The 14,417-nt window shown below is 37.8% G+C and overlaps 1 protein-coding gene and 1 non-coding gene across 14 annotated transcripts in view; both read left to right on the top strand.

The window, feature by feature from the left end:
• PLEKHA1 (pleckstrin homology domain containing A1) overlaps positions 1 to 14,417 on the top strand; it is a 41,351-nt gene that overhangs the window by 13,745 nt on the left and 13,189 nt on the right. For all 13 annotated transcript variants that reach the window (XM_088670463.1, XM_088670461.1, XM_035138722.3 and 10 more), the window contains exons 4-9: positions 1,602 to 1,647; positions 3,673 to 3,770; positions 4,325 to 4,456; positions 5,886 to 6,026; positions 8,034 to 8,102; positions 13,752 to 13,816. In XM_088670463.1, coding sequence (XP_088526589.1) covers positions 1,602 to 1,647; positions 3,673 to 3,770; positions 4,325 to 4,456; positions 5,886 to 6,026; positions 8,034 to 8,102; positions 13,752 to 13,816 — 551 coding nt within the window. The remainder of the gene's footprint in view (positions 1 to 1,601; positions 1,648 to 3,672; positions 3,771 to 4,324; positions 4,457 to 5,885; positions 6,027 to 8,033; positions 8,103 to 13,751; positions 13,817 to 14,417) is intronic.
• Positions 2,974 to 3,092, top strand: LOC118096666 (5S ribosomal RNA). The gene has a single exon (XR_004693947.1). It is a non-coding gene; the product is annotated as a 5S ribosomal RNA (ribosomal RNA).

The raw sequence follows: 14,417 nt of genomic DNA, 5'->3' as shown, positions 1-14,417 counted from the left end.
GGGTGTTGTTTGTACATGTGCATGTGCCATGTTCAGCCCATTTTTATTTATGGTTTCTGAACAAGCCAACAAACCCCTGTTTATAGTTGGCTTGTTTTGGTGAATCAAACCCCATGGGTTTTCAAGATGTGGATGTACTGCCAATCAGTTGTTCAAAAGTCTGCTGCTGCTTTTCTCCTTGCAGCCACTCCAGAGGAGCATGGGGTCCATGAGCCTATGAGTCTTAGGCTCATTCATGTAGGACTAGGTCATAGTTTATTGTTAATGTCTGAATTCAGCCACAGTTTTTTCTCTGAAAGTAAATAATGTAGATGAAATCTTCTTAAATTGTCTGCTGGAGTATGAGTGAAACTAGTGTGATGGGAAGAGAGTGCAGAGTGTGTGGACAGCTTTTATATAATTGTGTTTTGAGTACTGTATTTGTATCCCACAGTCAGACTATTTATAATCTTATTTACTTTGGGGGTGGGGTTCTTTGTGGGAAAGAGCTCAGTACACAAAGCAAGTATTTAATGTTTATTTTTAGTCTCTGATATATCTTCTATAGTTTTACAACTTGGTAAATATCCTTAGAAAAAAAGCAGGCAATAGAGAATAAATGAATTCAATACATCTACCTCAATCACTGATTTACTATTCAAAGGTTGTATTAATATATGTGGAAGCATTTTTGCTGCATTTCAGTGCAATATTAAAAAGAAACTACCTTCTGGGTAAATATTGGAAAAATAAATTTAAATGTTGTGAAATATGAAACATTGCAATACTTAGTTTAGAAATGCCAAGTTCTTAGCTCCTTGTACATACTGGTAAGGCCTTTACTCTAAATGATCTCCGATTCCCTTGTGTCCAGCCTGTTTTGGATTTCTCAGTCTTTCTCACTACACAAACTGCACAAACATTTGTCACAGAACCAAGGAAGATAGCAGTACAGTATGTGAAAAAAGAGTTGAAAAGCCACTATTTTTTGGAAGTCCATGAGTTCAGAATCAGGAGCTTTAATAGATTAAGAAAAATGCTGATACAAAAAATACTTTTTTCATGTTTATATTTGTGTTTTATGGGGCTTATTAATTTGTTTATTATTATATTTTCATGTTTATTGTATAAACTGCTCTTTGATTTTCATGAAGAGTGGTATACAAATGAAATAATAATAAACTGCCATTTTTTCAGTCATGTCAGTAAGCCCACAAAAGTAACTTGCCTGCAAAGTTTTTTACTAGCCTGCTCAGGAAGTAGAAGAAAGGAAGTTCTATGCTTGGTGGGCAGCATGGCAACACAGGCTACTAGCCTCATTTCAGTAAAGAAAATTGTTTTTTCCCCAATCTGCCATGGTAGGATTAATCTGTTAAAGTAAAGAATAAGTTTAGTTTGGATAATATTACATGTGTTTCCATTTTTTGCAGGCTCCAAAAATACTCCATTTCTAGAGTCCTTTGTAGAGATGAGATAGCTCACTGCTTTTTTATGTGGATCTGTGTACTAGTGTAATGTGTGTTTATAATCAATACACAAATCAAGTTTTATTGTAAGGCATTTTTATGTTGCACATGATAATTTTTATTATGGTAATGCATATAACTCTGTCATTTTTTTAGGTTAGTGATGCAACTAAACTGAGGCCAAAGGCAGAATTCTGCTTTGGTAAGTTGTAGTAGATGGCATAAATGTTGTTGTTGTTGTTGTTGATTGCAACCAGGATATGTTCTGCCCATTTCTTATCAAATACAAGTGGAAATATCTATTTGGATTTCAAGTTAATTCATATTTAAAGTTTCCTTCTAATTTAAAGAAGAAAAGTTATTCCTTTTTATAGATTAGATATTGGCAGTATCTAAATTAGCAAAATTGTTGATCATACAGCAACAAGTGGCAGTTACCAATGGTATATTTAATAATTTGATAATTAAAACATTATTTCTGTATTTGTTTTGACAAAATTAACTATTAATCAACACTTCATATGCTGTAAAATATTTATTTTTTCCCCTTACTCATGTTGTGGACCATTATATACACTGGATTTTATACAGCAAAAACAGAAAAAACGAGAGTCGTGTTTTACTACACATTGGTATTAACAATGCCTGCTAATTTGTTATTTACAGTGAGTTTAAAATGCATCTAGCGATAAAGCAAAGCCTAGATGGCCATGTTAGCATATGCAATAAATTTTGGATTCCTCTATTCTTTAAGCATTAATATTATATTACTGTTAGAAATGAATGGTCTAACAATTATATATAAAACAAATCAAAACACCCACCAAGTGTACCTGTTTAATATATATTTCTTTATTTTCCAAACATCAGGCACCCAGAATATTTCTTTTAGTGGTATATGAAGAACTGATGGCTTTCAAAATCCTTATTTTTCTGAAGTAGTACAAATTTATGGTTGTTGTTGTTGTTGTTGTTTTTGTTGTTGTTGTTTGAGTCATAATTGTGACTCTTATAACAGGGCTGTTTATAAGTATGGCTGCAGGCATGTCTTGTTACGGAGCTACTGCTTGTAGTGTTGCCATAGGCTGTGTCCAACTGTGGGATCCCAATAGCACTAAGTATTTGACTATGTGGTGAGGCCATTTTTACCATATTTCTGTTTGTTCAGAATTATGATCTACTACAGAAGTAAACATAATCTCCTTGTATATCAGAGTGCTTCTGACAACTGGCTTCCCATATGTGTTGCTTACACTTCATGACATGATGAAAGGAGGTGGCCCTGTGGCAAAAAGATTCTCAAATATTTAATATAAAGGAACAGTCTTTGTGTGGGTTATTTGAGCTTTAATGCTTTTTCTGTACTCTGTTACACACACAAAGAAAATGTGGCAATATACCGTAGCACTAGCTAAGAGAATCCATATTATTACCAATCACTAGGAAATTATTTGCAGATTTAAGTATGAAGTAAAAGTGGCAGAAACCAGCTCTATGAATGTTGCTTGTTCATTCATATAAATTCTGTGTCTATGGCCATACTACCCTGAACACGCTCGATCTCGTCTGATCTCGGAAGCTAAGCAGGGTCAGGCCTGGTTAGTACTTGGATGGGAGACTGCTTGGGAATACCGGGTGCTGTAGGCTCCCCCTCCTAAAAACAAAACAAAAACAAAAGACAAATAAATAAAATTCTGTGTGTATCAGGATATGTCATACACATTTTCTTGCTTTAAAAGTCCTGTTGGTTTTTCCTTCTACCTCGACAGCATTTAAACACTAATTTTAGATTTGAAGCAGCTATTGTAAGTGTTGGGTCCTCCTATGCATTTTTTAAATAAAAGTCTGTTTAAAAGGACAAATTATTTCTGGTGTTTTCAAACCAGAATAGGATTATTCTTTCTGTATTTTCCCCTCCCACCATACAGGGCATTGGGGTCAGTACTTATTTGGAACGTTAGAGAAGGGGTGTGTGTGTTAGGAGATAGGAGAACCAGGAATACATGCATCACTCCCCACCCCCTGCATCTAGAACTATATAAAAACAAGACAGAAATATTTAAGACAGATGAGTATATGCTATTAAAGCATTGAACTTGGGTTTTATAGCTTTGGAATAAGGAGTAATGTACCCAGTCTGACTTTGAGCTTTGCTACAATGCCTAGAAAAAGAATAACATAATTTTTTTTTAGTTAATGAAGTCCCTTCCTCCTGTCTCTTTAACAGTCATGAATGCAGGGATGAGGAAATACTTCCTACAAGCCAATGATCAGCAAGACTTAGTTGAATGGGTGAATGTCCTGAACAAAGCTACCAAAATCACAGTAAGTAATTATTTGTGGGTGGTAGAGTCATTTTACATAGACTTCCACTATACTTGAACAAATGCAGCAATAATATGTTTGGTTTTCTATGTCATTTTCAGGTAGATCTAGTGCTTACCCTGCCCCCCAAAATAATTTTTTTTTTAAAAATGGTCATAACTAGTAAAACATTATGTCCAAAACTGAGATGGTGTAGAAAGGACACAGCAAAAGGAACTAGAAACAGAAATCAGATTGCTACTTTTGAATGTCTCAAACTTGGAAAATGCAGGTCAATAAATCAAAGCATGTAATTTCTACAAATATTTATCTATTTTCCTCTATGGAGCAGGTGGATATTTTGTATTATTTTTAGATTATTGTTTTTTTGGATGAACACTTTCCTAGTATCTTGTGTTGATGTTGTTTACTTGAATAGCTTACACATTTTGCATTATTGTAACTTGTTTTTGAATGCCTCTGGGATGTTTGGAGCGATATATAACTATATATAATTATACTAAGTTAGAATGGTTTTTGCTTGCTCCCCTGTTTATAATGCTTATTATTTTCAGGTACCAAAGCAAACTGATTCACAGGCTCACACTGATAATTCAACACGTCACACTGAAAATGTGGGGTTAAAGAAGCAGATGTCTTACAGGACAGAGATTGTTGGTGGTGTTCCTATAATAACCCCTACTCAGGTAGCAGTGTGCCCTTTTAAAACAACTTTTCTAATTATCAGAAGTATTTGGTTATTGGTCATCTATTCCTCCAGTTGAGTGATTGCTTGCAGCATGGGATTTCTATTGCCCCCCAAATGTTGCCTTTTCTATTGTGATAAATGCGTACATTGCTGTGCATGTATAGACATGCTTTTTGTTTTGAAATGAGAAGGCTAGTCTTCATATGCAGGAATTTTGTACAGGCATACTTTGGATGTTGAATGGAATTTGTTCTGGAAGTCCATTCGACTTGCAAAACATTCAAAAACCAAAGCGCTGCTTCTGATTGGCTATAGGAAGCTCCTGCAGCCAATCGGAAGCCGCAGAAGCCCTGTCAGATGTTCGGCTTCCAAAAGAACATTAAAAAACTGGAACACTCACTTCTGGGTTTTGATCGTTTGGGGGGCGATTTGTTCGGGAGCCAAGGCATTCGAGATCCAAGGTATGACTGTCTTCAGGGTGTATATGGGACTACTTATGATAACTTAGAATCAAAATATTATTTTCAATTTTATTTTGCTTAAAACTACTGTGTGTTTAAATGTAGGTATGTGCATATATGTACGTATATGTTTGTGTGATAATATATACATTGTATTTATATATCATAACACACCTATATGAAAATGCTTTTTGAGGGGGGGAGGGAAACCTGTTTTTACAAACTCCTTGTTGCAGAATGAGTTGCTACTATTTGCAGTTGTTGGGTATTTAGTTCTAAGCTAGGATTGAGTCTGGTTTTGTGGATGGTAGATTTGCAAGATGCTTTTGCCTGGTAGTGAATCAACACTAGCAGTAATAAAACCTGGTAACCAAGTGATTCTAGACATTATACTTGTTAATGCTAATATTGAGAAAGAATATAACATGAGAAGCAGTTCTAAGAGGGACAGCTTCATTATGCATATGATTGCAGATCCTTACATGTTGCCTCCAGTAAAGGGAGAAAGCTGATAGAATCAGGAATGTTCATTGCACAGCATAATCAATATGAAACTTTGATTTAGTAAACTTTGTATTGACCTGGCACTTGAAAAATACAGAGAACACCCCCAAAAAAACCACCTTTGTTTTTACAGATAGTTGGAATAGTTTATAGATTTGGGAGGTGGGGCTATTACCAAATTTGTAGAAGAAGCTTACTGGTTTATATATATTATTTATCCTGAAAGTGTGATGAGCTACATGCCATTTCTTTGTACATAAAAGAAACCTGAGGTGAAGTAAAGGCACAAGTGTATAAAGGCCCTGATAAATTGAAAATATTATATATTTAGTGGTGCACCAAATTCAAAACTTGAATTTGTCTAATAAATCATTCTAATCTGGAATGATGTTAGGGGAAAGTAGTGGAGGGATTAATGACAAATTTTAGACCTTACCTTAAGTAGTCTTGTTTAATTTCTAGAAAGAAGAGGTAAATGAATGTGGTGAAGGTGATAAAAACTACTTGAAACGGTCCCAAAGCCACCTTCCATATTTTTCTGCTAAGCACCCCCCAGATAATGCTGTGATTAAAGCTGGCTACTGTGTTAAACAAGGAGCAGTGGTAAGTGACTAAGATCCATTTCTGACGTTAATGGCTCATTGTTCTATATGATGCTGAAGCAAGAGAGGTTTTTTGCCAATGGAATGAGTCTGTTTAAAATTCTTTGGGAAAGAGGGGAAACTCCAGGGCTCTTTGGTAACTTCCAGATCCTGACATTTAGGAGAATCCCAGGAGGGGAACCTCTGGCCTGTGGGCCATATTTGGAACCATGTGGGTTCTAGTTTGGCCCATAAAGCCATTTCCTTCAAACCATGGCCTGCTGTCCTACTCCTCATGTCACATGTGATGTCAGGTGAGGAGCAGGTGGAGATGGTGGCTGCCAGTGTACAAGTGTGCTCACAATTGTGTAATGACAAAGGAGGCTCTCTATCACCACCAGTCAGTTAAGAGGGAGGGCAAGACAGCAGGGATTGGCTGCATACAGCTAATCTCAGTAGGAAGAAAACCTTGAAGTTGGCATCAAGCAGGGCTCTTGCAAAGAACCCTCGTCAGCACTTTGAAGCACCAACGAACAGCTGATAAGTATAGTGGTACCTCAGAACATAATCCATTCTGGAAGACCGTTCAACTTCCAAAACATTTGAGTTCCGAGGCATGGCTCCCGATTGGCCAACAGCTAGGTTTTTGCACAGGGGAAGCCACATCGGAAGTTCATGTTCCGAAGAGCGTTCGAAAACTGGAGGACTTCCGGGTTTTGGGCATTCTGGAGATGAAACGTTTGAGAACAGAGCTGTTTGAGTTTCGAGGTACCACTGTACTTCAAAGCACCCTGCAGAGATCTTTTCATACCCTTTGTGGAAGTCCCAGTTATTGTGTGGACATCGGAGTGCATCATCACCAGATGCCATGTGATTTAACAGGTAGCTGATCCACTCACTTGTCAGATTTTGCCTGCAAGCAGTCAGGGAGATAGGGATCTGGTCCACTGGCCAGATTCAATCCCCCACCACTGCAGTAGTATGTGATTTAGTAATGATTTTTAAAGAGAAGTTAACTTAACTGAATGATTTTGTTTGCACTTCAAGAAAAAGGTTTTTGTTTACAGGCTCAGAATCCCATTAGAGGGAAACTGTTTTAGGTAATTAATTATTAAATAAAGCCTGGCTGCATTTGCTCAGACACAAGATCAGAAGAATGTTAATAAAAATACGGCCCCACTCTTATCTACTTAAATTTTCCTCTGTATTTTGAGCCTTTAGTATACATCAGACTCACCATGTTAGACCGTCACCCACTACCGATACACTATAGCAACCTGAGGCAAAAAAAAAAAAAAAAGTGCAGCAGGGACCAGTTTACATCATGATCTAGTGCAGGCATGTCAAACCTGCGGCCCTCCAGATGTTTTGGACTACAATTCCCATCTTCCCCAACCATTGGTCCTGCTAGCTAGGGATCATGGGAGTTGTAGGCCAAAACATCTGGAGGGCCGCAGGTTTGACATGCCTGATCTAGTGTATATGAGATGGAGCAGCCATATTATGGAAACAGTATCAAGGTGCCTCAACAATACAATTAGAAGCAGCCTTGACTTTGACTATTGTATGGAATTGTCCCATTGGTAAAGGATTGCTGGAAGTAACATCAGCTGGAGTAGATGAGCAGCTGCAGTTTGGCTCTGTCATCTAGCTTGGAGTAACCAGAAAGAAAAATCAAGACCTTTCCCAACATAGAGGGCAACCTGTGATTTGCTGGTTGATTATTTGATAGCTATATATTGCTCCATTTGTAACTGCCTCTTTTGGGGAAAGGAGAATTGAAAATACTTTCAGTCACATCTGGACATGGTAGAAGGACTCACTTTCAGTTGCCTCAAGTTCTAGTTGTATTTCCCTGCCCTATTCAGAACCATTCTCAGCAAATGAATACAAAGACAACTCTTCCCCAAATGTTACCAGCTATGCTAAAAAAATTGGCCTGGATATTAATACTCCCATGAATAAACTGTTTGATGATCCCTAGACTGGAATTATGTTTATTTTTTATTTTACTTTTTACTTTACATAGATGAAGAACTGGAAAAGAAGGTATTTCCAGCTGGATGAAAACACGATAGGATACTTTAAATCTGAACTGGTAGGTGTCCAATTGTGTGTGTCAGATCAACTTTTGAAAACATATTTTGTACACACAAGATAATGCATAATTTTTGTGCTTCAATTTTCTGATGGGAATGTGACATGGACATGATTCCTCTTATATATATTTTTGTAAGTTGACAGAACCTATATGGATAGTGTATGTAGTTGGATCATGCTATAATGCTGAGTGCTGAAAATTTGAGAGTGGAATTAATAATTAGTCCATCCCTTTCCCATCCTTTGATCATTATTGGCCCTTATCCTCTGAATTATTTGTGCTTCTCATATATAATAGCTGTACATATCTAATGAAAGCAATAACCTCTTTCCATTTTCTCCTGTTGCTATGCATACTTTCTCCATGCCAAGTTAAGAATTAAAGTCTTGATTTAAGATGCATCCTTCTTATACATGTAGGCTGGTATGCTTGTAACAGCAGTTTCCCAATTATGTATTATCAGCTTTTAAAAAAAATGTTGAGGGAAGTTTTAAAAGCTACTTGAAGGTAGCCGCATTAAATGATTTAGAATTCCATCCACCGAAGCTCACAAACCGGCACATCTCAGTCTTACTACATATATGCCAACGATGCAGTAATCTTATCCAGAACCCCTATTGGACTCAAACGGGCGCTAAGGAAGCTTGCTACATACTGCTAAACCGAACACCTCAAAATCAATTACCAAAAAGACCAAGTTAATAGCCTTTGGGAACAAATCAAAGCTCAGAAGCTGGGAACTTCAAGGCCACAAATTAGAACAAGCTACAAATTACAAATATCTCGGAATGATACTACAGGCCTCAGGATCCAACAAACTTCACAGTTCCAGTCTGGCTGGCAGTTAGCAGTCCTGCACACTCTCCAGAAAATGGGCTTTGCTCCCCAAGCCCTTCTAAGTTTGGGATTGGGCCAAGCAAAAGCCATGGTCAGACAAAGACTCATAGATATTGAGAGACAACAGGAATGCTCAAGATATCCTGAATATAAAATTGGAGAAATCGAGAGATAGATAGCCGCTCCGGCACCCTACCTCTCCTTTCTCTTATCAAAAACCGCAAGAAGGGCTTATACAGTTGCCAGAAGCGCGGCCTTGCCCAAGCCTGTTTTGGAAGGATCATACAAAAAAATCCCATACGCTCAAAGACTCTGCGCCAGCCCATTGAGGGAAATAGGAAGCCCAGAGCACCTTTTCTTCAGATGCCCCTTCTATGAAGAGGCACAGAGGGAGATACTGGACCCCATACTGGAACCCAGGAGAAGTCAGTAGGCCTCCCGGAAAAGCAAATATATGACCTGCTCCTGCTAGGCAAAGACCATAAGATAACCAGGACGGTCGCCAGATTCTGTGTCCAGATATGCAGACACAGACTTTCTCCTGAGAATAACCAACCCATCTGAGCGTCCCAAAAGACAATTCCCCGTGCGATCTAGGCCCAGTTCTCTGCGGCAGTTTTTAAAGTTTTAAGTACTCCCACGCACATTGCATTTACAAATATCAATTTTATTGTTGTATAAAGTGTCACATATATGTTATGTTCCTTGGAACTGTTCTTCCAAAGGGATTTTTATAAGAGCTGGTCTTTGACCGTAATAAAGTATTCTAAGCTACTTGGAGCATCACATTGGGCAGCACTTGAACCAGGCATTAGAAAGACACATCTCCATCCCTTCTCAGGACTGGCTCCTGGCTCAAAGATCAATAACCATCTTCCAGTGTTCCCTTCCAGAAAAGCAATTCTATCAACTCTAAGAGCTTTATGTCTTTTGCAGTTATCAGTTGATTAACCCAAAGCTAATTTCTAAGTTCAGTAATCTTATTTCATCATGGATCTCTGGCTTTTACCACAAGTTAGTTTATTGAGAGTGGGGGAACAAGCACCACTGGTTATCTGCTGTGTTGAAGGTGAATTCACTTCCATATCTATAGGCTACTGATGGTAGAAACTATGTGGCTAGCCAATCAGTTGTCTAAAGAAGTTCATAATTTTCAAGTTGAACAATATTTTTGATAACTATTAAGAAGATATTGTTGGTACTTCACAGCTTTTAGGGTGGAAGCTATCTTCCATTAAAATAGTAATTGTTAGGTGAAATACAAACTATGTTGTGTTTATTTCTTAAGAGTATGGGAGGAAAGAAAATTGAGTTGCATAGCTCAAGTAAGATTCCAACTACAGTGGTACCTCGGGTTAAGAACTAAATTCATTCCGGAGCTCCGATCTTAACCTGAAACTGTACTTAACCTGAGGTACCACTTTAGCTAATGGGGCCTTGCACTGCCGCGGCACGATTTCTATTCTCATCCTGAAGCAAAGTTCTTAACCCGAGGTACTATTTCTGGGTTAGCAGAGTCTGTAACCTGAAGTGTCTGTAACCCGAGGTACCACTGTACAGCAATGCATGCTCTTGAAGAGAATAAAATGTGAAATAAAAATGTTTGGTCTTACGTAATTCTTGCTTTATATGTCACTTTTATTAATCTGATCCTTAAAATTCCTAGCAGTCATTAACATTTGATAACACAGAGAAACATCTTTGGTGTTGTATATGGAGAAGGTGTGAAATGTTACTTTACCATATTAACTTTATATGAGGCTTTTCCTCCAAATAAGTATGCTTTTTGCTTTCCTTTCAATAACCACATGATGGCGCATGAAAAAAGGCAGATGAAAGATGTCAAATTGTATGGTTTCAGAAAAAGAAAACAATGTAATTCATCATATTACTCAAACTGCAAGCAAGCAAGCAATGCAAACCTTTGAATGTTTTAGCTATTCATTTACTGAACTCCTCCTGTAATTTTAGAATTTCCCCCTAAAATGTATTCACATATAGTGTACTACTGATGATGTTAAGCTGCTAAGAAACTTAGTAATCTTTACAACTGATTAAGAAGTCATTACTAATTATTTTTAAATTAAATACAGTATGAGCATGCCAACTTACTGTGCTGTCCACTATAAATAACATAATCAGCATGCATTTAAAATGTATAAATGTAAAGATTGTTTGCAAGCAATCTTCCTGAACTTTGTTATCAATGTGGTTATAAAGTTAACATGCATCAACTTGAAATTTATATAGTCCCTAGGATACCATACTTAATACTTCCCATACTGAAGAGAATGCGGGTTAATTACTGCATGATAAAATATCTGTGGACAAATCTCATATCAAATGCTGGGCTCTGCTATCAAATTTCTTGTGTGAGCAAACAGAACTGTGTTCTTCCCCATGTATTTTTCTCTCCTTCTTGCTTTGGTCAATGTTTGTTTGTAATCATGTTAAAAAAGAAATTAAATCACAAAAAAGGGTTGATTTTATATCATTAATTTAAATTTAAATAGGTTTTTTGCTTAATTCAGGGTACTCAACATGGTGCCCTCCAGATACTTATTTAGAAATAAATAAATAAATAATCCAAACAGTATGCATTAAACAATATAAAGCAATTATCACTAATATACAGTGGTACCTCGGGTTGCAAACGCTTCAGGTTACAAATGCTTCAGGTTACAAACTCCGCTAACCCATAAATAGTACCTCAGGTTAAGAACTTTGCTTCAGGATGAGAACAGAAATCATGCTCCGGTGGCGCAGTGGCAGCAGGAGGCCCCATTAGCTAAAATGGTGTTTCAGGTTAAGAACGGATCTCTGGAACGAATTAAGTTCTTAACCAGAGGTACCACTGTACAGATAAAACCAGCAAAACTTCAAAAGCAAATACTGAATTTTATATCTAGATAGACTTGGATTTTTAAAAAATGATTTGAACAGGTGACTAATATAATGAGGATGCCTGCTTAAGGAGGGAATTCTAAAGTTGAGGTGCTGCCACAATGAAAGATGCAGAACTTGCATGGCACTTATAAAAGCGGAAACTCTGCAGATTAAAGCGTTTGAGTAGGCACATTTTTCTACTATACTGCTTCCAAGCTGTTTAGGGCTTTATGTACTAATAGCTAAAACTTGAATTTGTCAGGATTCAAGCTCAGATTATTTTCTCTCATGTAGCCCACCACGACATTCAGGCACTGGTATCTATGGCCTGTGTGACTTCCCCTGATTCAGATGTTTTGGAGAAGCTGAGAGTAATCAATATACTGATGGCACTGTACCTGAAATCTCCTCTAACATTTTGAAGTCCTGACAAAGTGCCATGTTGCTTAACAAGGTTGTGGTGTTTAGTGATAGAAAGGTGGGCAGCCTCACCCACTTCAGATCTTGCCCTACAGGGGAGATGGGGGAGATGAGGATCTGGCCTCCTGATTGAAACTCCCTGATCCCTACCATTCAAGAATGTCTGCACTTATCTCTCCACTAGGTAAAGGTAAAGGGACCCCTGACCTTTACCTTAGTTCCAGTCGTAACCGACTCTGGGGTTGCGGCACTCATCTTGCGTTATTGGCCGAGGGAGCCGGTGTACAGCTTCCAGGTCATGTGCATAGCTGCCAAGTTCTCCCTTTTTTAAGGGAAATTCCCTTATGCTGAATAGGCTTCCTCGCGAGAAAAGGGAAAACTTGGCAGCTATGGTCATGTGGCCAGCATGACAAAGCCGCTTCTGGCAAACCAGAGCAGCACACAGAAACGTCGTTTACCTTCCTGCTGTAGCAGTACCTATTTATCTACTTGCACTTTGACATGCTTTCGACTGGGACCGAGCAATGGGAGCTCACCCCGTTGCGGGGCTTCGAACTGCTGACCTTCTGATCTGCAAACCCACAGCACCACCTGCGTCCCAATCTCTCCACTACCTCCCCCTCAAAGGTGGTTTTTTTTGTGATGGGCCAGTGGTTGCTTCAAACAAACAGTTCCAGGACAGTCTTTAGTTTATGAGTGGCCGTATCACCGTCTCTTTCAGAGACTTGTTGGACTGTAACTCCACCAATGGTCAGGGTTGATGGGAGTTGAAGTTCAATAATATTGGAGAGCCCCACACTGCCTATGCAGCTCAAATTAATTTATTTGCAAAACAGATGCAACTTGGCCAACTTCATAATTATTAGTTCTAAGGATATTTGGTTTATTTTTCAAAGCTTTGTATTGTTTCCTTATTTATTACACCATTATGCCTCCTAAAGGAGCCAGAGCAGGAAGCAATGCAATTGAAACAACTAACTGATTGCTATTACAGTTAGAGAGACCTACGGTAGTTAAAACTACATTCACTGAATGTAGTCACTGGCAATGTGTCACTGAATTAAACTCAATTATGCTTGATATAAGGTATCGGGGTTGAGGGGAGTAAGCAAGGTATCAATAGCATGAACTATAGCATATCTTAGATTATTGTGTCACATCAGTTCTTGCTCACATTGTCAATTGAGGAATTTTAAAAGGTGAATCATTTTGCTTGATGTTGCTGTGTAATGCTTAATATAAATGTAATACATTTATATTAAGTGATTAGATTCATTTTGGGCCACAATCTTTCTATATGAAATCAACATGGAAATAATATCTGGATCACTGAGTTCCTTAACTCAGCAATCTGAAATCAATTTGCTAATAATTTGATTTTGTAAATAAGTCATCTATTTGACTTCCGGGATATAAAACTTGCATTTTGGCACATCCTTTGGAATGTCTAAGTCCTTGTTTTTTATGTGCTAATTTTTTTTTATGTACTATCTGTTTTTTCAGGATAAGGAGCCCCTTCGGATTATACCACTGAAAGAGGTTCATAAGGTCCAGGAATGTAAACAAAGGTGAGAAACTGAAGGTTAAACTAAAAAGTTGATTATCTCCATCAGTTAGAAAAAGAAAGCCTGCCTACACATCATTTCCCATTATGTCTTAATAAACTCCTTCACTTTAAATTATACTAAAGGCAGGCTTTTAGACAGATGTAGTGAGATCTTAAATAGCTGTATTAAACTGAGTTGTCAGTATATCATGTTAGAAGATGTGGGTCTCTGAATGAAAGGAATATAAATAGCAGGGGGTGCAATATCCCAATGTGTTAAAAAGTTGTTGGTGAGAAAGTTGGTTTCAGATGTTTTAGATACTATTTTATTTTTAACTGTATTCTTTTACCACTTCATTGTGGGCCACACTGGACTCCTGTGGGATGAGGGCCCTTTACTTGAGGATTCTAGTCCTTTGCAAATGAAGAAGCAAAATACCGGCTTAAAGACTAATGGTTTTGTGTTTGTATCTGTGCTAGTCACAAATACAAAAGATGAAACTGTGGATGCTGTGTGTGATGCTATACGGTGGTTTCCATTATGGTATTATAAGAAAAAGGTTTTGAGAGTGCTTCTAGCGGCAGCTAGACTGGTGACTGGGAGCAGCCGCCGAGACCACATA

The sequence above is a fragment of the Zootoca vivipara genome, chromosome 5 (assembly GCF_965207765.1).
Source record: "Zootoca vivipara chromosome 5, rZooViv2.hap1.1, whole genome shotgun sequence".
In the NCBI taxonomy this organism is placed as follows: Eukaryota; Metazoa; Chordata; class Lepidosauria; order Squamata; family Lacertidae; genus Zootoca; species Zootoca vivipara.
The sequence above is the reverse complement of the archived record's forward strand: the minus strand, read 5'-3'. Positions and strand labels throughout refer to the sequence as shown.